At 48.1% G+C, this 25,884-nt stretch overlaps 1 protein-coding gene across 1 annotated transcript; it reads left to right on the top strand.

The window, feature by feature from the left end:
- The first annotated feature begins 7,851 nt into the window (after window positions 1–7,851).
- On the top strand, window positions 7,852–24,668 carry LOC122390380 (protein dissatisfaction-like). Its single transcript, XM_043383273.1, has 7 exons — window positions 7,852–7,933; window positions 11,278–11,361; window positions 11,738–11,899; window positions 22,256–22,479; window positions 22,750–22,938; window positions 23,180–23,411; window positions 23,705–24,668. Exons 1-7 carry the CDS (start codon window positions 7,888–7,890, stop codon window positions 23,953–23,955), a joined length of 1,188 nt encoding a protein of 395 aa, XP_043239208.1. The 5' UTR covers window positions 7,852–7,887; the 3' UTR covers window positions 23,956–24,668.
- The last annotated feature ends 1,216 nt before the right edge of the window (window positions 24,669–25,884 follow it).

Genomic DNA, 25,884 nt, shown 5'->3' on the forward strand with positions numbered 1-25,884 from the left:
CCTCTGGCTCAAAGAAATCTTGATCTATCAACCTCAAAATCGGTTCATTGGTAGTCCCAGGCAAGGCCTCCAAAATAGTGCACATTTGGTTGAGCAAAACTTTGTGGTGCATGAGCTATGCACGTGCAAGCCGATTGCACCCCTTCGTACGTTGCCACGCCTGCAGGGTAAACGGTAGCTCTAACTGGTTCAAAACTTGCAAGTTGCAGGTCATAAGAAGAATACATTGAGTCATGACATTCCGGCGAGATAATATCCGAGGGGTGCAAGCTGCGCGTGCGGGGGGCGGTTAACGGTTTTGACGATGGATCCTCTGGTCCCGGGAAACGTCGAGCTAGCGACACAAAAGTCGGTACACTGATAGAACTAGACACACTCTACAGGATGTTATGAAAATGCCTGCACTGTGGTGCCTGGGACATGAACTATGCACGTGCAGTTAATTCATATCTTACTGTAGGTAGATCTCCACATGAATCTCACGTGCTTTCAAGCATTTCATGGATGTTTCAGTTGGTTTTGCAGTCCATACTCAGTTCCAAGGCCATATATAGTCCAAGGCTCAGTTCCATTCCTCCAATTCTGGCCCAAGGCAACGCACGAGCGCTGCCGGCATCTAGTGACTATACATAGGACGCTTATATGCCAAAGAGGGCGCCTATGAAGCTAATGGGGGCACCTGGGAAACGAGGAAGACATTTGTTACACAAATGTCTTCCTCGTTTCCCAGGTGCCCCCATTAGCTTCATAGGGTTTTCAGGGGTCATGCGCCGTTTGCGGCAAATAGATTCAAAAAAAAAAAATCGGAGGGGGAATAAGTTTTAAAAATGATGCGGACTTTCCGCACTGTTCGCTTAAGCGGTTACGCCCCTGGGTACATCTGCCCGATCTCAGAAGCTAGATTTGGAGGTCATACTTGAAAGCAGCCAGCAGGATGAGGCAAAAGTTGGAGGCCCCTGAAAATAGGAGGCCCCATGGAAAAGGAGGCCCCTTGACAGGGTGGCCCACCCACTTTTCATGACGTTCCTACGCCCGTGTTATGACCCATTGGCAGCTCTTTATCGGTGGTGGTTACAGAAATAGTCCGGGCCGTCGTCACATTAATGTCAACAGGTGGAGATAATAGCTGTTTGTGCTTTGATCATCAGCTAATTATAAGATGCCAGTTGTCCCCGATTTAGGCACCATAACTGGTTATTTTCTTATACCTGGGTACCTACCTTTGTTGTTCCGCCGGCAATGCTGTCCCACCGACTAAAAAACATAAGAATTTTGACATTGGTAGAAACTCTTTCTTGAACAGCAAATGTACTATCACATGCAATTAGTAGGCAGTAGCAGTTCTTTGCACAATTTCATACCTAATCGTAATTCGTCGCTGATGGGTATTGTTTTTACTTTGCCACTTTCCTTTTAAACGTGTTACTTAAACCCCGCCCGTATTGGTGTTTGCCTGCCGCGAACGTACAAGGGGGGGGGGTCCGACGTCCTTTGGACCCCCTTGCCGTTTCGCCGCTGATCGAGCTAGAGTTTCACTTCACAGAAAAATGAGCGTGCTGCCCGTGACGAGAGGAAGCCGATGATACCCAGTTTTAAAGTCCTAGGTCGTTTGTTGACCTTCCAGGTCAGGTCCAAAAGTCGGGAACATCTGGATCTGTTAGAATGTCGGAAAATGTGGCTGCTATGGGGTTTGGGGTGATGATCACGATTATCATGTTAGTTTTGATCACAGATGATGTTTTCATGCATTTAGGCCAGGTCGGGTCAGGTCAGGTCAGGTCAACCAGTAGGGGTCCTGCCGGATATTCGTATTACGTGTCAACCGCCTCTGACAGCTTCGTAATATGTTACGAAGGCATCAAAACTACTCTAAATTTCAGATGTCTGCTGAATTCCAAATCAACTCCAAAAACTATAGCCTCGAAACATGTAAAACTCGAAAAAGTGAACCGAGGTCATTAAAGGTCAATGACCTGACCTGACCTTCAGATGTCCTTGACACCCACCCTAATTCATGGGATCAACATCATATCACATGTTTGAACGCTTGAAATCACGAAAAGACTGCAACGCGCGGCGAATGCGAGCCGACATACGCCGAATCGCGATTCCGGCCAAACATGGTCTCGAGAAATAGGCCACAGGTCAAAAGTCATTTGGGACAGGGTCATGAAATTTTCAGGGTAGGTGTAAAATTGAGTAACACGAGGGTACAAAAAGTTTCGTCGCGATTGGCTGCTTTTTTCGCGACTTATTCGCGAAAAACCGAGGGTGGCCCGTTCGACCTCCCCCCCCCCTCCCGAATACGGGCGAGGGTTAAAATCACTGCTACTATAAAAATTACTGCTAAATTTGTCACTTTTCATGTTGGCTAACACTGGACATGCCTACCATTTCAAACTTTTCTCCAGCGCTGCACTCCGAAGCCGACCAGTCCTACAGCCGGTCCACCCTCCCACGTCCCCTGCCCCCCCCCCCCCCGCTCCCGCTCCTCCCCGTGTCCGTGTCGTCGCCTGCCGGCCGGCCGGCGCGGCGGCTGCAGGTGTGTTGACTCGCCGGCTGGGGTGTCCATCGGCGCTAAGCCGGCGCTCTCTGGCCGACCAGGGTGGCGTGCTCACCTCAGTCCGTAACGGCGGCCGAACAAACACGGCCGCCGGCCGATACGTGATCAAGAGGCGACGAAGTTATCCCGTCACCAAACAGCGGCCACCGGGTCCTAATGGAGACCCGGATTATCGGCTTGGCCCGGCACGCGGCAGGACCGAGCCGGCCCTGGAGGCGGGCCGAGCTGTGAGAGGTGGGCCCGCCCGGAGACGGTTGGTGGATTGATGGTGCAGAGTGCCGGATATGACGACGAATGACGGATTTAACGGTGCTATTTTGGGTTTGTCTACTGTCCATAGATATGCGATTGTAGTGCCAGTAACACACTCAGAAGACTGTCAAAGCGATGTCCTAGCTTTAGTGATTGGCACCACTCACTCACCAGGACACAACAGGAAGGGCCTGCTCCGCGATCGCCACTGAAACGGCTTATTCTGCCTAGGCTGCGCGTACACGACCAACGCTCTGTCCACAAGTCCACAGCCTCACTGTGCTACATAACACATCATTATGAGCGAGCGAGCGAAGTGAAGTCTTTTTACGAGCGAGCGCGAAGCGAGTCTTTGGTTTCAATACACTTCTCAGTATATTGAGAAGGGCCGGGAGGGCCGCTCATATATGAGCGGCCCGGTCCGGCCTGAAACGCTTTTGAGGGGTTTATATCTCAGCAACGGCTGGGCTGATTGACCTGTGTTCTTTTTTGTTGGGTAGCGTCATCTTTTCTTCCCCGTAATTGACTTCTTTTGGTGCATCTATGCAATCGTCGTGGCACGTGGCACGTGAAAAAAGTCAAGGGTGTTCACGTTGTTCTGCTGAAATAGCGATTTTGAGCGACCTGTAAGTCAGCAACCGCTAGGGCAATTGAATCGCGGTAGTTTTTGTAGGGTAGTTGCACCTCTTCTTAAAAACATCGAACATTTTCGATGCATGTGGGTCCAGGGTCGGCGGCGCACTGCCCCGTGAAACAGTACCTACCCAGGTCCTGCCGCAGCGCTCCGTTTGTAGTCAGTGGACCTGGCGGGTATGCTGTGCCGCAGTACAGCAGTACGCTGCGGCACAGCATACCCGACAGGAAGGAGCCGGCCGCCGCCAACGTTGCGCCAAATGCTCAGTGCTTGTTGGAATATTGTTGGTAATGGTGATTGACCTTTATTAGTGCTTCTTTTCGCATCAGGCCTACTTCGATATACTTTGTATGCTGTTGATATGGTTAACCCGCGCACCGACGGGGGTCTGCGCCAACTTAGTACCGACGGGGGGGGGGGGCGGATGACCGCCCCCCCTGAGATCTCGAGAACGAAGCAAGATAGCGACAAGCGGTAAACGGCATCGGATACGCACGGACAAGGTCTACAATTTTTACTAAGGTCATTTTCAGGTCAGGTCAAAGATGACGTCACAGGGGTCGAAAAAGTCAAAATGGCGGCGCTAGATATGGAGAGGGTTTTTCTCGAATAACTTTCGAAGTAGTCAAGATAGGAACAAACTAAGAGCATCATCGTGATCCTCTCGTCAATCTGCATCGAATGATATATATGTTGACCTCGAAAGGTCAAGGTCAAAGGTTGACCTCAGGTCACGTGACCTCGAGGTCATCATGTATATCATTCGATGCGTCTTGACGAGCTGAACACAATGAGACCATCCGCGCGGCTGTATCTTGTTCCTGTAAGGAGTTATTGGCAAAAAACCTTTGGTGACCTTTGATGACGTCACATGACCTTACAGCTGCCCAACAGCAAAACAGACCTCAAGGTAGTGAAGGTTGATCGTATGTGAAGTCATGTATGGTATATGGGGCCATTCCGACCCGTTTTAGTGGTAAAAACAGGGAGTTGATTTTTCCCCCATTGACTTATAATGGGGAGGTCGCGAAATTGACCTGACCTTAGGTCACCGACATCAAAATTCCGAGATATACAAATTGTAGCTACTAATGACCTAATAACATCCTGTGACTTTCAAAGGCCTCCGACATCTACTGTAGCTCTGGCACGGTGACAAAGTTGCAAAAAAGTGACTTGAGGTTGGGTCATTCAAAGTGACCTGGTGACCTGACCTTAAAAGTTAGGAGGTTCAAACTTGCACACCATGTGTAAAATTGATGAGAGAATAGTCATACCAAATTTTTCCCGCTATCCGCGAAAAACCTCAGGGGGGGGCGGATATCCGCCCCCCCGTCGGTGCGCGGGTTAATATCTTGCCATTCATCAACGTCTAGTCTAGATGCATTTTAGCAACGCTTGGCCGGCAGTCGATGTCCGTTTCTCCGCAGTCCGGTTTCTGTCTTTATACATCGCTCTGTAATTTAAGAGCCATGTTTTACTTTTGGTTAAAAAAATAGTTAGAAAACCTTTTCTGTGTGTGTTAACCCGCGCCCTGCTGGGGGGGGGGGTGTTTGAACACCCCCCTGTGGTTTTTCGCGAATATCTCAAAAACGGCGGCGCGGAGCGCCGCCGTTTTTGGTACACCTTACCATACATCAATTCTACACATGTTGTGAAAATTTCAGACCAAGGTCATTCAAGGTCAGGTCACCAGGTCACTTGAAGTGACCTCACCTCATAAAAACTTTCAATGTCTGTCATAGCTACACCGAGTGACCGATCGCTTTGAAACTTTCAGCGATTGCTAAGAGCAATAGCATGTACAAAATGTATATCTCAGAATTTTGATATCGATGACCTAAGGTCAGGTCAATTTTGCGACCTCCCAATTATAAGTCAATGGGAGAAAATTGAAATGCGCCTCTTTTGGATGAAAGACATTATAAACACTCCCAAACACCGAATTACAAGTGGTTTAGACACACTGAACTTGAAAATGGTGTCCGTGACCCTTGTTTATGCCCTGAGGTCATCTTAGGTCACGAATGGTATCTAACAGTTTTTCGCAAATAACTTTTGATAGAGGCATGCTAGAGCGATGAAAACGCCTTAGATGTGTTCAGCTCGACGATACGGATCGACTGATATGCAACATGACCCTTTCCGGTCAGGTCATGACCTTGACCTGAGGTCAAATTTCCAAGTTGACCTTTCAAGGTCAAGACTATAGTTCATTCGATGCGTCTTGACGAGAGGAACACGATGCCGGTAAAAGTAAGCTCGTACAAGGCTTGGGTCAAAAGTTATTGCAGAAAAACTGTTTTCGAAAAAATCGGCTATTTTTGCAGTTTTTGCCCCCTGCAGGCAAAACCGTTGACGTTAGGTCAAATCTGAGAGAATTACTCAGAAAGGGCGTTAATAGGGCTATCGAATGCGCTTTTCCGCGGCGCTGTAGCTCTATTGGTTCCCGAGTTATGCGTTGGCTTCTTGGAAATTTTCGACATTCGACCTGGAAATCGGCGAAATTTTGCCTTCAATGACCTCTGGTGACCTGACCTTTGACCTGACCAAAAAATTGACCGAAGTGATTTCGTCATTATTTTTGACGCTCTTTCGAACGCCGCCTTCCGCGTATCGCTACGTGGCCCAGGAGCCGAGTTACAAGGGGGGTGTTCAAACACCCCCCCCCCCCCAGCAGGGCGTGGAAATCCAGGACCCCCAGCAGGGCGCGGGTTAAAAGAAGATTCGTTATTCATATAGTTATGTCTGTTATCGTGGTGGCATCTTAATCGGTAACAAAATACCTACCTACTTACCTACCTATACATAGTTACTACATACTGTGATGCCCAAAAGTTATGTAGGGGAAGGTGGGGTAAGACGGCCCAGCGGGGCAAGACGGACCACCAGCCCTCCCGGCTGAACCGCTGCTGGTATCTACTGCCTTATGCACTCACTATGTTTGTTTTCCTTCGTAACAATGGCCACCTTGAGATCATGCTGCTAGGATGCATAGCTTTTGAGTTATTGAGAAAAATGTTGTTTTTCGTCAAACCGATCTAATATAAGAGGTCTACGGGTGATTCAATTACGGCGCCTTTCTTGCATGATTAGTTTCTATTTTGCACTTAACTGTGAAGAACAAAGTTATAAGCTTAGTTATAGTCACACTTTAGGAAAGGCAAGGTTTTGCAATGTTGGGCTATTTGACATATACGTCATGATAATGACAGAATTTAGATTTGGGGCAAGACGGACCACTGTGGTCCATCTTACCCTGTGGTGGTCCATTGTACCCTGCATATGGAAAGTTCTTTTCCAAAACATTGACACAAGTTTAAGTAAGCTAATTTTTCAGGAAGGAGTCTTTGTTGCATGTGAGCCATGCATGCAAGTGCTCAGTTAGCATGCATTCATGCCAAACGACAATCAACACACATGTTCCCAGCTTTTAGCTGCACTTCCATCACACATGAGTAAAGAATAAAGGCTCATTTTGTTATTTTACCATTCTGGTTACTTTTTCTTACAAGAGTACAGAGCAGTATAGTGTAACACACATGAACGGATAGCAGGCACTGCTGGGTGGTCCGTCTTACCCCACGTTTTTCTTGTCTGAGTTTTTGATATGTCCCTCTTTAAGAGCATCCACCACCTAGATGTCTTTAATTTGAAATTTAGTCTTTACACATATCAACAGAGGAAGGATTGAGCATTCCGAAGACTATAGATAATATGAATTACGAGAGCAGTGTAGCAAGATATGCGGCCTCAAACCTTAGCTGGTCCGTCGTACCCCACCTTCCCCTAGCTTGCATTCATTTGAAATCGCCCGACGTACATAAGAGTTGTATAGTGCCGGCGTCTGCTCATTGCTCATTAAAAAAATCTTAGTAATACATGTTTGAAGAGTGGCCCGTGGCATTTGTGCTACCGTGATGCTTGAAACATTAATTCTATGTAAATGTTTGGAGGGTTTTGTCACATTTGATATGCGCTCACATTCTGGCGTCTCGGAAGCATTACTTCTATCATCTTTAGGAAAGAAGCGTGACGCGCTTCTTGCCATCCTATGTAATGTCTTTCATCATCTCCCCTTGAGAGGATGGCCTGTGCTGCCTTGTGTGTCATGAAGACCGTCAAGCGCGCTATCCTGCATGCCTCACGCGTTACGCGTCACATCTCCCCCCCCCCCCTCCCCTGGCGCTGACTTGTTCAGAGCGGTGTGGTGACGGCGCTGTCGAGACGGCGCGGCGCCGGCGGCAGCGGCGGCGGCGGCGCGCGCAGGCCCTCCGCCACTGGTCGGCCGGCCGGCGGGATTTCACACCTGCCCCATTCCCACCGGGCCGGCGGCGGCGGCCACTGACAAAATGGCCGCCCTATAAAGCGCGCCGAACGGCACGCGGCCGGGCCTAGTGGCGGCGCGACGACGGCCGTCTGAACACTAGCAGCGGCCATGGACACGGAGGCAGACAGAAGGTACCGCCGGGGCGCCGCCACCGGTGAGTGAGCGCAGCCCATACCAATCCGTTCACACATACCCATACCGGCTGTCGTACTCGTAGGTATTCACCCCTACCGATCCAACCATACCTATGGTATTAGACACAGAGGCGAACGGAAGGTACCGCCGCGCCGGGGCGCCGCCACCGGACTGAGTGCTCGCAGCTCGCAGCTCATGCCGGCCCATACTGACCCGTCATACTCACCATACCGGTCGGCTCCTTCTTACACACACTGAACCCTATGGACACAGAGTCGGACAGAAGACACCGCTGAGATGCCGCCACCAAGCTGACTTGACACAGCGTGCTCGCCGCCGCCGACAACTGAATTAGGAAGCATGAAAGTAGAGCTAGAAATGAGAAACTCGTATTGTGTTACATGAGATAAAAACGTCTGTTGTTACAAGATGTTGTCAGCGCTCCCGGATCAACCTTCCCATAACTACGCATTGCAACTTTTAGGTGCAGACGTTTCGCTTGCACTTGAAAGACACAATACCTATTTGCAAATGAGCGCCTGTATGCACAACGTATGAGTCTATGACTGATCTGGGTAGAGTTCCATATTTATTTATGAGCTTATAAGATTGATTCTCACACATTTCTAGCTCAATTGATCGCTTCTAGTTTGTGATTTTAGGTAGATCTAAAAAATGACTGCAAATAAATGCTACACCTGGCCCATTTGCAAAACATCCTGTTACATCATTTTAAGATCACCAAACTTCTGCGACGACCCCTTCTTCTTCGTCCAACGATACCTCGCTATATATTTCGATAACTTGTTTCATAACTCGACTGATTTGGTTTAAGTTATACTACAGCATATAACACACTCGTCAGGCACTGAGCCACGCATTCTGCGTGGCTTACCAGCAGGGCTGCGGAGTCGGAGTCGGTCGGAGTCGACAGTTGTGACCGGAGTCGGAGTCGGAGTCGGAGTCGATTTTAGAAACCCGAGCCGGAGTTGGAGTCGGAGTCACCGAACATCTGTCGACTCCGCAGCCCTGCTAGGTCTGCGGAGTTGGAGTCGGGAGTTGGAGTCGGTCGGAGTCGACAATTCTGCCCGGAGTCGGAGTCGGAGTCGGAGCTGGTTTTTGAAAGCCGGAGTCAGAGTCGGAGTCGGAGTCGCCGAAAATCCATCGACTCCGCAGCCCTGCTTACCAGGACAGTAAAACCTTACAATTTTCATCGAATTCGGCGTTTTTGGATAATTTTCATCGGTGATGTCGCAAATGCATGCATGCATGCAGTTTGCACCGGTTATGCATACTGCATAGCCTATAGTTATGCATTATAATTTATATGTCATGAATATTGTTGCTTCCATCACATCTTCATTCTTTAATTTATCATGGTTTGCGTGCTCTATATAGGGCAAGGAGACTGTTTCACCTGTTATATCGCCGGTTGTGCCCTAACAGTAACATCAGACACGTCTCAACCCTTATGTTGGACATTTTTGATGTTCCCGTCTGTATATCGTACTTGTTTTACTTGCATACCCTTTATCAGTTTGCATGTGGATACATCGGACTGCTCTTTAAGGATCGGACATATTTATCGCATGTATCGGTCTCGTGCTCCCGTAATACCTATCATGTGCGTCTGGCTTACTAAACCGGTCATGCCTAAATCACGCACGTCCCGTGTGTTAAATCGGTCATGGTTCGCCTGACATCGATCATAACTGAAGAGTTTTGTTAGTTATTCTCACTTTTGTATTTGCGGGTCATATTTTCTCCCATGTCGTCCGCAAGTCTCACCGCTCATATCGACATGTCTCACCAATCATATCAGCATGTCTCACCGCTCAGTTCGGCATGTCTCAGCGCTCAGATCGGCATGTCTCACCGCTCATATCAGCATGTCTCACCGCTCATATCAGCATGTCTCACCGCTCAGATCGGCATGTCTCAGCGCTCATACCATCATGTCTCAGCGCTCTATCGGCATTCGGCATATCTCACCGCTCATTCCGGCATACGTTACCGCTCATATCGGAATGTCTCCACGCTGATATCGGCGTGTGTCACCGCCCTATATCGGCCTGTCTCAACGCTTTACGCGGATACAGTTAGGTAGGTATGTCTCACCCCTCTATCGTCATGCATCACCCTTAATGAATACTTTCAGAGGTGCAAGGACGGTTCTATTCACTTTGAGTAGCAGCACTTTTGTTCATAATCCGCATTGATAAGGCGGATTATCTATCTGATCATGAACCCCAAAGCCGCGCGTTTGTATCTCAAATGCTCACACCTTTTATTAGGCACTTGCATAACTACATACTCTGTAGACTGACAAAGTGAACAAATACTTATAGTTATCGTAAAAAGTCTGTTTCCCGTTGAGCTTCATGCAGTGTCTTATAACAATGATTCATTTTCTATAATTGTTGCGACTTGCGTAAATGTAAGAGCTGGTGGTGCATGTAAGTAAAGTATCGTAGTGTAAGTAGGTAAAGTAGTGTTTTTGGAGGACCATTATCGATATCAAAAATAATTATTTGTATATGATCACGACCTTTTTTCCTTCAAAATGTATGTTAAGCTAAAATTATATTTATCTAAGCGTTCTCAAATATATCAGTCAAAAATCCTTATCAGTGAAATATTCAAGAGTAGGTACCTTTTGAAATACCTTACAGATAACAGAAGCACCGAAAGTATCCGAAAGAAGTCTCACCGAAAACCTCGCACACAATTCAGAACCTCTCATACAGAACAGCTTCTACAACTCGTACGTCTTTCCGAAGAGTACGGCACTTTGCACCCCCATTATGTTATGCTTACAAGTAAGTTGCGACTTATTATAGTGTGACTGCAATGCAGAGCAAAAATAGCTACTGTAAGTGTTTTAGCTCGCGCTTGATGCCGTGGAGCTTAGCTTCGAAACCATTTGGGTTCCATTTCCAATGCCACTTTTGCCAGTCAGATCAATTCGCCGATCGCGCGGCTCAGCGCTGAAGATAAAATCGTAAGAGGCTTTCTGGCACCGATTCCACGACGGCCAACTAAGTCAAACGTATGATACATGACTTCGCTTTTAGGCGATAAACAAGTCCGCAAATCAATACACACTTATATCAATGGATGCAATAGAATTTGGGTGAAGACTAGAGACAGAAAACAATGACAAATGCACAAAATCAGACATGAGCTTATGCAAATGTATTTTAGAAAAAAAAAGCGATATCACTAGAGAGCCATTCCCTTCCTATGTAACGTAGGAGTGATTTCTATTCGAACAATCCTGCATGTAAGAATGCTACCCAGAAATGCTCCATAGGTAGTAATAAACTTTTGCTGGATCAGCTTCACCGGTTGTTTTATTTGCAGCTGGCGACCGCCTTCTGGACATACCTTGTAACGTGTGTGGCGACAGAAGCTCCGGAAAACATTACGGCATCTACTCCTGTGATGGTGAGTGGATACCTAGTACGTACCTACCATATGACATATCCTGCCCTAAGGGCCGCGAAGAGTCGGCAAAGGATGTTCATGTCAACTTTGTATGTGTGCTTTATTACATAAGACATGTATGTAGACCTCGTCATGAAGGCATCGTTAGCCGCTATTATGTTACTCGCAGATAATGCATTTTATCAGCCCAATGATACTGAAGCTCTCTAAACAGCACTTCAGTTAGTCATTAATTCGTCCGAAAAATACTGCTCGGAGCAAACGGTCAACGGTGTCTCAAAGTACCGACTTCCTAAAACGCACCTCACATCTTTCGAGAAGCGGAGTTAAATTACAAACTCGGTGTTTTCTTATACCGACAAATTCATTGTTTCAGGATGCTCGGGATTTTTCAAACGAAGCATACATCGGAACCGTGTTTACACGTGCAAGGCACAAGGCGATCAGAAGGGCAGGTGTCCCATCGACAAGACACACCGAAACCAGTGTCGGGCGTGTCGGCTAAAGAAATGCTTCGAGGCATCGATGAACAAAGACGGTATGTACTTACTGCACCTCAAGGTGATTAAAAAAAATGCCTATGCATGTTGCTGCCGACGCCCCGACGGATCCAGGGCACTCGCGACATATATGTCTTTCCTCCCTGCAGAACCGGGGGGCGGGGCAGTGGGGGCAGCTTGCCCCCTTCCCCCAACTCTGGGGCCGTGGGGGCGGTGCCCCCACAACTTTGAGACGGAATACCGCACTTTTTAAGCGAATGTTTTCTTTTAGTTATTGAAAAAGTCAGGGAATGAAAAATAGCTGGCCTAAAACCGGTGAGAAAACTAGATTAAGAAGTACCCCAGGTTGATTTCTATTATTGTGTGCCAGTCGGTATTCCAGTCCGTATAGGCAAGCAAAAGTCAAGATTTTTGGGAATTTCAAGAAATGTTCGAACGTGTGCGCTCCTCTGCAGCGTCTAATGCCTATCTTGTTTGTGGGTCCAATCTAACCAATGCCGTGAAAAGGATTTGGCAGCACTTGCCGGAGTTACCGGCAATATAGGCCTAATATAAAATGTATTCTTTTTATTTTCGTCCGGCTAATCTCGTCAAATGTGCTTAGTGGTGTGAATGAATGAGTGAATGAATGAATGAATGAATGAATGAATGAATGAATTGTGAATAATTATGAATGCTACCAAATGCCGTGAATGCACATTCACGGTATTTGGTATAAAATTGGGCCCAGGGCTCAATCTTACCAAATGCCGTGAATGCGCATTCACGGCATTTGGTAACATTCAGAACTATTCCACATTCACTTATTCATTCGTTCTGGCGACATTCATAATCATCCACGCTATCAAAATCATTGGACAAGATTAGCGGGATGTAAATAGAAAGGATATCATTGATATCAGTGCCGTTGACTCCGCACATTGCCCCAAAAGACGGTAAATAACTTTTGAAAATACCTATCTCCAATTTTAGTGTTTTCTGGACCAAAATTTTGCAAGGAATCCGATGGTGTGGTCCCCGATGTCCGAAAAATTGCCATTTTGGAGATAGCACCTATTTTTTGAAAAATAAATATTCGTCACGCATAATAGTCAAATAAACTGAAAATATAATGAGTTCATTTTTGTAACAACACTAGAATGTGTCGAACATGAATTAGAGATATATTTTAGCTGAGATGATACTATATCTGTGCATACATGTAGGGTAGCCTGGGGCAAGACGCCCCAGATAATTTATTTTGCTACATAACTTTTGTCCCAGATGACCTGGAAGGCTAAATTTGTGCTCAATGCGTTCTTTGGACATTTGACTTTAAATTCCACCCCTCAAATTATTTCACCTATGATCGGACTCCCAGCTAGGAAGCGATTTGTGAAGCAACTGCAAATGGGGCATTTTGCCCCAGCGCCAGGGCAAAACGCCCCACGGCCTGGGGCAAGAAGCCCCATACTCTAGATTAAAGATTAAACATGGTAGCTGGCTAAATCTTATATGAGAGGTCCGTTAGACCTCTGGAGGCACGGCACTGAAGTTAGCACATTCCATCCTGTCAGGTGTTCAGCTATGACACTATTGTATGAGCAGGTTTTTCACCTGCCTCAAAGGACCAAATAATAAATTATTGCAATTCAAATGTTTACATAATACTTCCTTTGCCATCCAGTTGCTGAGAAAATACACATAAAGGCATAGAAACTTACTGTTCGCCAGCTACCGAACATTAGAAAGTGGGTAGCCCGAACAACACATGGGGTAAAACGCCCCATGGGGCTTTTTGCCCCTCGACCTGCTGGGGCGTTTTACCCCATCACGTAGTTCGGTCAGAGAACAACGTTTTGCACTCCAGCAAGACATAATTCAACACGAACCAACCCGGCATGATAAGCGTTAGACAATAGTTGTTCAAAATACATAAAAGTCGTTAACCTGATGTGGACCATAAAAGAACGCCATGATGCATAATCTGACATCAAAACATAAAAATCACTCAAAAAACACATTTTTGGCTATATCTCCCGAAAGAGTCAACACAATTTCTTTCCAGTCTGCTCATATAATGATCATATAGTGCACGTTTTATAGAAGAGAGGATGTTTCCCCAGAACTCTGCCAGTTCCGAGAAACATCGGTGAGGCGTTTTACCTCGGCGGGGCGACTTGCCCCGGTCTACCCTACATGAACTAGTACATTAACCCTCGTCGGCCGAGAAGGGGTGGGGCGGGTGCCGCCTCATAGGGCTTTTCGCGATAGCTTAAAACTCGCTTAGGGTAGACAGCTGAAACTTGGTATACCTAATCTTTTATTCAAACTGGATCTTTTGACCTCAACTGCGTTTTCAGGTCAGGACAGGTCACTGACCTATGACGTCATAAATAAACCTCTGCGAATTCCTCAGATGTTGCAACTTTGCAACGCCCTCAGCATGGGCGTCGCCACCACTACGGACACTACGGACAGTGTCCGTACAAGTTTTGGAAGGCCCGGAAACTTGTACGGAATGTCCGTACAAGTTTGGTCGACCGCAAATGCAGTCTTCGCACATGTTTGAAGCAGCTTTAAGCTTATCAGACCCCTATTTGTGGTTCAAGTTACGATCCAAGGCCGCCACAAAGTCAATGTCACGCAGGAGTAGGTATATAGGGTGTAACGAAATTATTCGGACATCTATTTTTATTATTATTAGAACTCAGCCCGGCCGCGACCGCTAAAGCCGCGCTTTGCCAAGTGGTTAGGAGAGTTGTCAAGATAGCGACAAGCCGACAAGGGAACGACGACAATCAATCTGCAGATTGACTTGTATTCTTGGCAAGGCAGATAATAAGAAGGCCCACATCATGAGTGACCCACCACTATCCACCCCTTCACTTGGTTCTTCTGCTCATCAAACTGAAAAAGACAACGCAATGGACGGGAAAATAGCTAGTGCACCACCTTTGGCCTCACGCCAAGACACATCCACTGCACTGGTCGAAGGAAGACATGAGCGTTTGGTGGAGTGGGCGGCTATTCGCGCTGTATTGTCCTTTGAACCGCCAAAGCGGTCTTGTGTTGGCTACCAGTAACACAAACGTGCCGGCCGTCACCGGCGTCAAACATCCGGCCAAGATCCAGATCTGAAACATGTTCAGCTTATGTACGATATTCCAGCTGTGCATTGTGTCACAGAAGACCACCTTCAGTGACGAATATTACCGAAGTAGCATCCTGGCAAACAAATAATTGGAGCCGCTCAACCGGACGGCACGGGAGGGCTCGACTTCTAAAAGCGCACTGAATACTGATGTTTGATTCAAGCCACGCTGCCTTCGTGCAGGCTGGAGCGCTACATTTAAGTCCGTAGGAGAATGAGAAGTGAGGCCGAGAGAAGCTCTTATCCTTCTGGACTAACGGGCTACGACTTGGAAATAGTGGTCATCCTGATTTCATAGAGATCTTAAGGATTTTTGTCCAGCGGGAGGTGAATAAGGGGACACCCGGCACCAGGACCGCCCAACTGTACGTGAGCACATGCTAATACGGCGTCTGTCCACATCAAACCCACTGCTTGAAAACCCAGTAGCTGGAATGTTCCAGGCACTTCTAAATATGATCTTATGAATGGTGGCGATATCTTCATCAAAAGGAAAACCTCAGGCTGTCTTGTTTCTTAATTACAGCGGGAAGAAAGGTGACCGGATCAGGATAATCTCGTTACACCCTGTATCCTTCTATAGGCTATTTTACTGATGCGTCAGTCATATTACATTTAATTATGTTACTTTTGTCATCCTGAGGCTCTAAATGAATGCTTAGATCAAAAGGAATGACAAAATCGTGGCCAGTGTCTTCAAATGCAGCAAATGAGACTGATCATGTGTGAACGTCAACCAAAGGCCATTCGAGGTCACATGAGATCAACATAAAACTTGACCTTTTCAAACAACCTATATGTCATTCGACGCGTCTTGACATGACCAACGCGTTTGTACCACTGCTTTAGGTCTATGAACTTTTTTGGTGAAGAAATCTGCAAAAAAGCCGCAGCTCGGGGTCGCTAACCTAACCTTTGACCTAATGTCGCTAACCCTTTGACCTAATGTAGGTTGGTATAAAAATGTGTTTGCATTTTTTCCCGAAACCACTAGGCATGCGGGGGCTATCGCAACTATTCGTCCGAGGTGTGTGTGTGGGGGGGGGGGGGGGGGAGGGGAGGACGAACAACATCCTCCCTGGGTCCGCGTGGTTAATGCATCTGACGAGTATTACGGCTGACATAAATGTGTCCGTACAAGTTGGGGACCCGTGGCGACGCCCCTGGCCCTCAGTGCCAGAGGAGCTTTCACAGGAAGATGAAAGTTACAGGACGTAGTATCCTTCTGAGGTCTCACAACTTGTTTATCTCGGATTTAACCTAAATGTCACATGAGGTCAGGTCGGTCACGTGACCTCACCATTATAAGTCAATGGGGGAAATATTGAAACTGTTATTTTGGCGCCGGAAATGATCTAAAACTGTCCCAAGCACATGAAATCGTGGTTTCATGATCGGACCGTACAAAGAGTGCATGAAACCACGATTTCATGTGCTTGGGACAGTTTTTAGACAATTTCCGGCGTCAAAATAACAGTTTTCATATTTCCCTCCATTGACTTATTATGGTGAGGTCACGTGACCGAACTGACCTCATGTGACATTTGGGAAAAATCTGAGATATGCAATTTGTGAGACCTCTAAAGGATACTACGTCCTGTAAGTTTCATCTTCCTGTGAAAGTTGCTCTGGCACTGAGGGCGTTGCAAGGTTGCAACTTCTGAGGACCGTGCAGAGGTTCATTTATGACGTCATAGGTCAGTGACCTGACCTGACCTGAAAACGCAGTTGGTGTCAAAAGATCCAGCTTGAATAGAATATTAGGTAGGGTAAGGTGCCTAATTAGCGACCCTTTCCGATTTGCGACCTACCTCCCTACAGGAAAACTGGCATGAGAAAACGGGGTAAAAACATCGTCAAAAGGTCAGCCATACTTTGGTTATCAAATTTAATTATTTTCCGGTCGTCGATGTTTCTGGTGGGACGTTTCAGGTGAGTTTAAATAAAAATGACGAGTTTCTTATCCAAAACGTGTGTGTTTGGGCCCTCTCTGATGAAAAGCGATGCACATTAGGATGATGCACCTTTTTTATTCTGAATCGACATTCCTTTTTTAATTGATTGCCGTTTTCCCATAGTGAATCGCTCAACTGTGCACAGCATGGCGTTTAAAAATGTGTCGCAACTCATATTTCCTATTTGCGCCCGACATGGTCGCAAATAGCTCAAGAAGGGAAAGAAAGGGGAAAAGAGAGAAATGAAAATGAGGTGTTCCTGAAGCTTGCAATGTGTGGCGGGGGATGCCAAATGTCGTCACTGACTGCAGGGGTGCCGAATTCAGCGCGGACCTCGAATATCATACAAGATAGCCCGCAAAATTTGGGTTTCCGCCTTCTTTTCGCCTTCGGTGCATCACGTGATCAGTTTTTACTTACGTAAATGTGTTGGATAAACGTTCCTGTTCGAGTGATTGAGTGCTTTGCGTATAGGTTACCTTTTTTAGATCATATTTTATCTTTTCAGGCGTCGCATTTTTTGCCATTTTTAATATGGGGAAACCCATATACCTATTAGCGACCCTCCCCGGTCGCTAATCGGGAAGAGTTCCCTATTAGCGTTTTTTGCAATGGTTTGCCGAAATGCTCACTACAAATAAGTTAGTGAATATTGGGGCAGAAAATGACTAGGGGAGAGTGGGGCAATGGCGGACGGTGGGTAATGCCGGCCACCCATCTCTAGTGAGTACTTTGTCCATCACTAATCAGCTGATGTTGTTTACATTTCACTTGAGCGCCATTCTAGCACGTGGTGCAAGTTTGTCACGGTAGCTCCATTATTTTCATTTTTATAGCGTTAAATGTGTTTTTCGTATCTGATTTTTAATTTTTGTTGCATCTATTTGCTGACTGTGAATTGTGTTAACGCATTTTCAGAAGTGCTGCTTTGCAATGACCTTCAATTAAGCCTTTCTTAGGCGACTGCTTGATGTGAGGCGTTTGCGGCGCAATGCCTTTGACTGCTGCCTGCTTTCTTAAAATAAAGCTGACCTCGGGGTAATACCGGACACGTGTCCGGAATGACTCCACGCGGTTTTGTTTGCGACTTCTGTCGTTAAAGCTCAACGTTTCGGGTTGCTGTGTTTACGGCTGTGCTAGTTTGCTTGCTGTGTTTACGGTTGTGTTAGTTTGCTGCTCTGTTGGCGCCGCGCTGTTGTGTTGCAGCGAGTGCAGTGTTGTGTTGCAGTGCAGTGTACTGTTAACTGCTGAATACAGTTGTCGTTTCTTAATTCTCACTTAAATTTCCATCGAAAGAACGGTTTAAGGATGAATACCAGTGACGATATTTCGACTTTTGTGCTATTGCACTTAGTGGCCGGCATTACCCCTCGCTTTTTGCACCTCCATTTTTCACCACATTTTCGCGTAGGCTCTGAATCTGTCATCAGTGATCTGAAATACTAAAACTGGGTGCTATCTGAAAGCCTATTCCTTTGGCTATAACCACAGTCAAAATCACCATAAAATAGCTTCAAATAGCCAAGCTATTGAGCAAAATGCTTATGGTGTCGCCATTGCCCCACTCTCCCCTATATTTTAATAGAAAAATGAACGATCTCTCCGAAAATGAAGCCAGTAACACAGTGGCACCCACAGAGCGTGAGCAATGACGGTTCAAATTAAGGGGGTCGCTAATTAGGCACCTTACCCTATGCCAAGTTTCAGCTGTTTTCCCAAAGCGTGTTTTGAGCTATCGCGAAAAACCCCTATGAGGCGGCATCCGCCCCATCCCTTCTCGGCCGACGAGATCATGACGAGTTCAACTAATTCATGTACATGTATGAGCAGATATAGTATCATCTCAGCTAAAATATATCACTAATTCATGTTCGATACATTCTAGTGTTAGTATAAATATTCACTCATTATATTTTAAATTATTTGACTTTTGTGCATGACGAATATTTACTTTTCAAAAAATAGGTGCTATCTCCAAAATGGAAATTTTTCAGATTTCAGGGACCACACCATCGGATTCCTCGCAAAATTTTGGTTCAGAAAACACTAAAATTGGATATAGGTATTTTCAAAAGTTATTTACCGTCTGTTGGAGCAATGTGTCCGGCCAGTGCTGCCAAATCCTATTCACGGCATTGGTAAGTAGGTGCACCTGCCCAGTGCCCATCCCATGAGGATGTCAAAAACATTTAGGATAATTGAAGGATATAATTTTTTTAGAGACGGTGCCTAGAAAGTTCGCTCGTCGTTAAATAGTAAAATAATCTTTCTGACAGTCATACTTTATCATCAAGCGTTTGTCGCTATTTTAGGTGTATGCATGTCATAGACATACTACAACGAATAAATGCAATTACGCTGCGTTGCACATGCAAATTGTTCAGTTGATCATTTCTATAATCGCTTAAAAAAACAACCAAAATAATTTTGGTAGATCAGCAACAGAGATGATTTCCTCAACTTGTCCAACCACCAGCCCCCCCCCCCCTTCTCCGAGGTCCGTGGAGAGACGGACGCGCCATCTCGCCTGATGCGGTGACGTGTAATTGTGGCGCGGTCGGCAGCCACAAACTGTGAGAGCCGCCCAGCTGGTGCGCCGCGCCTGTCGCCGCCCGGTCATAACCGTGCCGCCGGCCGGCCGCTAACTCTGTGAAAAGACGCATGCAAACGACTCGGGGCCCGGTCAGCGCCGGTGATTTCACCACCTGTCGGAAATAAAACGCGCGCCCGACACGATTCGGGCCGTTCGGGGCGGGCGCAAGTGGCCAACTTTGATTGGCCGGACCCGGAGGTTACGGTCGCGGGCAGCGGGGCGCCGTCGAACGGCCGGTAGAATGGGCCGCCGCCATCAGAGCTGAGAGGAGACGGCGGCTGTCAGGTCCGCCGGCCGGGGGTCCGCCATAGGGAGCGGTCCGGCCATCGGGTGCGCTGTCAGCGGTAAACTGATCGGTCTGACAACAAGAGCCACTTAAAGCTAAAAACTTGTTTGGTGAAGTTGAAGGTGACTCGCGTACCTATTACGGGCCAGTGAGAGAAGGGAGCTGTTAATGGTGGTCCTAAGTGAACTTCATGATTACATGGCACAGCGCTAAGACTAATGGAATTATTTCCTTGAACAGGCGACTGACAAGCGACAAACCTAGGAATGCATTGTTGAAAGCGCAGCAAGTGATTGTTTAAGACACAACTTACGGCGACGGAAGATGCTTTGCTACCCGGTAGGTGATCTCTACAGCCAAAACTTTTCATGAAGCTCTTTGGTTTCGAGGGTGCCTTTTTGTCCAGGTTTAATTTGCTATGTATTGTAGAGATATGCGAGAGTAAAAAAAAAACGCACACTAAGAAATAAAGGTCAAGATTTGATAAAAGAGAGGACAAAAGTTCAGCTCAGCATTATAGAAAGGGAGCATTTTTAAAAAGTCGTTTCAGGATAGACATTGTAGCGTTTACTGAAACGTGTTTGAAACGGTTTTGTTCGTATAAGGCGACGAATCACACATGTTTGGGCTTTGCGTGTCACTGGATGTCTAAATGCTCTACACCGATAGAGGCAAACATTTGTTTTATCGCTTTTCATCAGTGACCTCAAACAAAAGTGGCTTAGTGCCCGCCACTGCAGTGGCGGGCACTAAGCCACTTTTGTTGAACTGCATGCAGTTCAGCTGGTAGACTGTAATTTGTGTGTGTTGTTACCGTTCACGCTATCATGCGAGGAAATTTTGTGCCATTTACACGCCAAACACACGATCTTGACCAAGAATAAACAACTTATGATCTCAGACTCTAGCCGTAGCCGAGACGGCAATATATAGCCAACTAGCAATCTGCCGGTGAACGCCACGTGACCCAAGCTATCTCATCCATCCACTGCTCTCGGCTGTCTGCCTTCCAAAGCCGTGATGGCCGGCGTTGTAGCGGGCGGGATCGGCTGGCGCTGCCTCGCTCGACCTCTGCTGCCCCGCTCGGCTGGCCGCGTGGCGGCGACGTTTGGCCAGCGGCTGGCCTCTGCTCCCTTCGGTGATGGCTCCAGACCACCGTTCCCACGACTTACTTGTGTGTATCCGGCTGACAGGGACAACCCCATTTATCTCTCTCCATCACAGCAAGATAAACTGGACGCCAGTGTGGGCTGGCCGCTGTCAGCCCGGCCGCGGCCCCGAGCCGCCGCTGCCGGACATCGCGACCGGTGTCGCCGCTCAGCGGCCCCAGTTTTCCGCCGGCTGGCCCCATCTCACGCTGTGGATAGAGCCGGATCGAGGTGCCTCGGCCGACCGGCTCTACGGAGAGCTCTCTCACCAGTCAATCAGTCTGCGACGTAATAACCATTTTGGCGCGGACTAAAGTACTTATTGACATGACGGTGATATATGGTGTGGGAAAGTGTCAGGCGGCCGGCCGGGGGTCGCTGACGGCCGGAGAGGGGTGCCACGCGCCGGGATTAGTGCCCGCCCGCGGAGCTCATTTGTAAGGCGCTGCGCTCCGGTCCGTTTACCGCGGCTGGGGCCGTGTGTGCAGCTAATGTGTCGGCCGCCAGAGGAGGCGCACGGCTCACACCCTTCCCGGCCGCGCGGCCGCGACGAATCGATGCCACGCCGACTGCCGCGGACGCGCCCCGTCCAGCTCCGCGGCTTTTGGTGACAGGGGCACGGCTTAATGCGCTGATCTGTTGACGATCAAGAGGGGCCACTTGAAATGATGAACTGAATAACAGGGGTGAAATGCAGCTGGGTAGATTCGTGAACAATGGGCAGCAAATTATGAGATTACGGAAGTAACGGAGCACGTTTTGTATCTGCCTCGTAACTAAGATAACACCTTTTGTATCGCTTATTTTATGCACCTTCTTATGACATATCTAGCGACATTTAAGTTAATTCAGGAGTAATTTTTATTATTTATTGCCATGGATCCATGATTTAGCAATGTTGCGGCATTCGCGCTCATTTACGTAGGTACCTAATTTGTGAGTCTTCTTGTGAGGCATAAGAACACATAATATCACGATCTAATTAGCTCCTATGAATAGTGATAAGCGACAACTAAGTACCGGTATGGAGAAAGGCACCACAGTCCACAGGCATTTCATTTCACTCATTCATAATGGCTAAGTTAGTAAAGTTATGCGGCGGGTGACTCCAGCAGACTGGTGTGGGTGGAGCCACTCTCCGACTGACTCCGCCCACCACTCAGTTCAGTCCACGTCTGCACCAATAACAGCTGCGCTGACCGTTCATCGGCACTCAGATCACACCCCCTTCATTAAAAATTAAACACAAGTCAAACGGCTTCACCCCTCCCTCCCACAGCCGTGCAGCACGAGCGTGGTCCGCGCAAGAACAAGAACAAGGACCTGCTGGAGGCGGAGCAGTCCAAGGTGCCCGTGTTCCTGGGCAGAGGGGGCGACTTCCTGGCGCCCAGCTCGGCGTTCGGAGCCGGCCACCCGGTGGCAGCCGGTGTGCTCACCCACCTCCGGACACCGGGCCCGCTCAGGTATGAGTCGTCTGAGCCCAGATCCAGCCTGCCCATGCCGGCCTCAAATTATTGGTAGAATGCATATGCGCTATATATAGACGTCACCAAGAGAAACGGTTGACATTGCCATTTGACTGACGGTTATACCTATAATCTGCGGCACTTTCCGCTGGACTTCGAACCTCACCAGCATAAAACTGCTGCTAAATTCATGCACATCACCAGGTGGACGTTTACCTAGCTTTCGATTATATGACTGTCAATAGCTATCGCACGTAACAAATTACAAATTAATAAACTACCTTCCCCTGGCTCCATGCAACGACAGCCGCCAACGGAGCCGTTCGGCGTGCCGAAGCTGGTGGCTGACGAGCGTCCGCCGCTGCTGTACCCGACGCCGCTGGCGCTGACGCCCTCCTGGGACCTGTTCCACGAGACCACCGCGCGGCTGCTGTTCATGGTGGTGCGCTGGGTGCGCGGCCTGGCGCCCTACCAGACGCTGGCCGCGCGAGACCAGGTGCGTCACGGGGCGGTAACTAGTATTTAGGTTAGGCGTTTGGGTGACCTACCAAGTGTGGAAGCTGTGAAGAATAAAGCGATAATTAAATATAAAAGTAGAGCTGGTTTCATTAAGGGAATTGTTATTTTACGTTACATGCATAAAAGGCGACTTTTTACTCTGTTCTCTCACTGCTTTTCTCTTCCCTCACCTCCCTTTTCTCGCTTTTTCACTTCTCATCGCTCTGTTTGTGCCTCAGATGCTGCTGCTGGAGGAGTCGTGGAAGGACCTGTTTCTGCTGCAGCTGGCCCAGTGGTACCTGCCGTTCGACCTGTCCTCCCTGCTCGACTCGGCGCACGCTCAGTCCCGGCTGGGGGTCGGCTCGAGCGGCGACGTGCGCACCATTCAGGACATCCTCTGCCGGTTCCGGCAGCTGGCGCCCGACATGACCGAGTGCGGCTGCCTGAGGGCCATCGTACTCTTCAAGCCAGGTCAGCGGAGCTGTATAGTGCATAGGACATTACCTTCATAATGGTCTGAAGTCAGAGCTTTTATTGCACGTCAGATGGTCACATGGAAGCGTGCTTATTTGAGTGAATTGATGAGTTTGTCTGTCGCAGACATCGCTTATGGTTCTATCTTCTGACGCCCCTGTATCTCCACCTGTACTCGTAGAAACAATTCGCACGACCTCTCCCATCCCGTCTAACCTCCAGAGACTGACCTCTCTCCCTCTCCATATCTGCCCCTCTGTCTGTCTGACCTCTCCGCCGTCTGACCCCAGAAACTGCGCGTGTGACGGACACCCGGCCGGTGGAGATGCTCCAGGACCAGGCGCAGTGCGTGCTCAGCGACTACCTCCGAGCACGCTTCCCGCGGCAGCCGACACGGTTCGGCCGACTGCTGCTGCTCATCCCGGCCCTGAGGTCGATCCCGGCCGCCGTGGTGGAGGCGCTGTTCTTCAAAGAGACCACGGGAGAGATAGGAGTAAGCCGACTCCTCTCCGACATGTACCGAATGGAGAATACCGAATGAAGGGAGATTGGGGACAGAAGGAAAGGGTCTTGTATGAAAGACCTCTCCTTATTTGTGAAGGACGTGTCCTCTTATGAAAGACATGGACGAAGGTAATGGGATAGGAGGTGCAGTGAAGTGATCTCAGATATTTGTTGAATGATCTCAAATTGATCTCAATCGTCTAGCTGTTAGGTCTGAGATGATGAGGTGAATGTTTTGTGTTAAGAAAAATGATGAAATAGTGTGACGTCAAATGACCTGGACCGAGTCATAACAAAAAATCTTTACCCGTGGTATACGGGAAAAAAGGCAAAGGTATACGTTAAAAACTATGACATAATTCACCGTATATTTCTCATGAAACACATTATAAATAGCTTAGGTACAATCACAAATAGTGTTTTATCGTTGAATGCATAGGTATCGTTCCAACTTGTGCAATAGGCACGCATTTACAAAGTTGCCAGAAGCAATCAGGCATCCACCCGTGAATCCATTCCGTAAAATACCGGTTTCTAAGGCATGAGCTTGTAAAATGTTGGTGCATGTAGTTACAATCGCAGGCAAGAATGTGTCGTGGTTTAAATCGGCTTAAATGCTATTTTAGGGTTTACGTTGTTGTGACCCTTCCGGGCCCTCGGAACCGCGGATTAGATTAGAAAGGCTGATGTGTACAGATACCTGATATTGCACCCCGAGGCGCAGTGTTGCAACTTGTTCGTGTCAAAACCGGTATAAATACAGTACCTTTTTCTTCTAAGTTGTTTGCAAAACTGCAAATCGATTCAGAGTCTCAACCACTTAATCAATTATATGAGAACGTAAGTAAATGGCGAAGTACTTGTATTCTGGCTGGTGTAGCCAGTAGAAACACTGTAACATACAGATATCTCTTGTATTTCGCCACAAAATCGAGACATATATAGTTTTACATACGAACTTAGTTATCTAGTATTGCACACATGTGGCGAGAACATCGAATGTAATAAACGAATACATATGGTTTTCAATATACACATTGCCAATACAATTGTCCAAACAATACAGCAGTTTAAGCGAACGGAACGTTAAAAAGGGGGGCGCACAACTTAATCGAAGGCTTTAGCAATTTAGAGACTGGTAAAAGCGACATCTATTAACAAAACTGTAACTCGTGGTTCACAGCATCTAGCGGCGACCGGCAGAAGTACATGGGCCTAGCGGTGACCGGCAGAAGTACATGGCTACATCACTCCCCCGCCCTAGTTAAACACCATAAAAAGATGTTTGGCGGCGAAGACGCGACGAACGACGGAGAGGGGGCGGCGAAGCAGGCGGCGGGCCCGGCGGCACGCGGCGAGACGGGCTAGAGCCGCCGGGGGCTCCCGAGCGGCTGGGTGCAGTAGGCGGGCGGTCCACCGAGCTGTCTGGCGCCGTAGGAGGCGTGTCGATCACCAGGACGTCCGGCGCAGGAGGCGGCGTTGCGGCAGGCGCGTGGTCCGTGAAGGCCGGTTTACACCGAGCCAGGGTGACGGTGTCGCGTCGCCCGAGACGGTCGATGGTGACGGTGTGCTGGTCGCGGGATAGGACACGATAAGGACCGTCATAGACGTATTGGAAAGGAGAGCGATGCGAATCGCGTCGGATGAAGACGTGGGAGCAGGTTTGCATGTCTTGAGAGATGAAGATTTGGCGGGAGCCAGGACGAGGAGGAGTTGGACGGAGCTCCGACATGGCGGCACGGAGACGAGAGGCTAGGGAAGCCGGATCAGAAGAAGTGTCCGACGACATGGGGGAGAGGAAGTCACCAGGAACTCGGAGACTGCAACCATAGACTAGGTCTGCAGCGGTGCATCCGAGATCCTCCTTGAGGGCCGTGCGCACTCCGAGTAGCACCAGAGGAAGTCGGTCCGACCAGGAGGCGGCGTCGTCATCGGTCCGCAGAGCTGACTTCAGTTGGCGGTGGAA

This window comes from Amphibalanus amphitrite, unplaced genomic scaffold (assembly GCF_019059575.1).
Source record: "Amphibalanus amphitrite isolate SeventyFive unplaced genomic scaffold, NRLGWU_Aamphi_draft 000394F_arrow, whole genome shotgun sequence".
Classification (NCBI taxonomy): domain Eukaryota; kingdom Metazoa; phylum Arthropoda; class Thecostraca; order Balanomorpha; family Balanidae; genus Amphibalanus; species Amphibalanus amphitrite.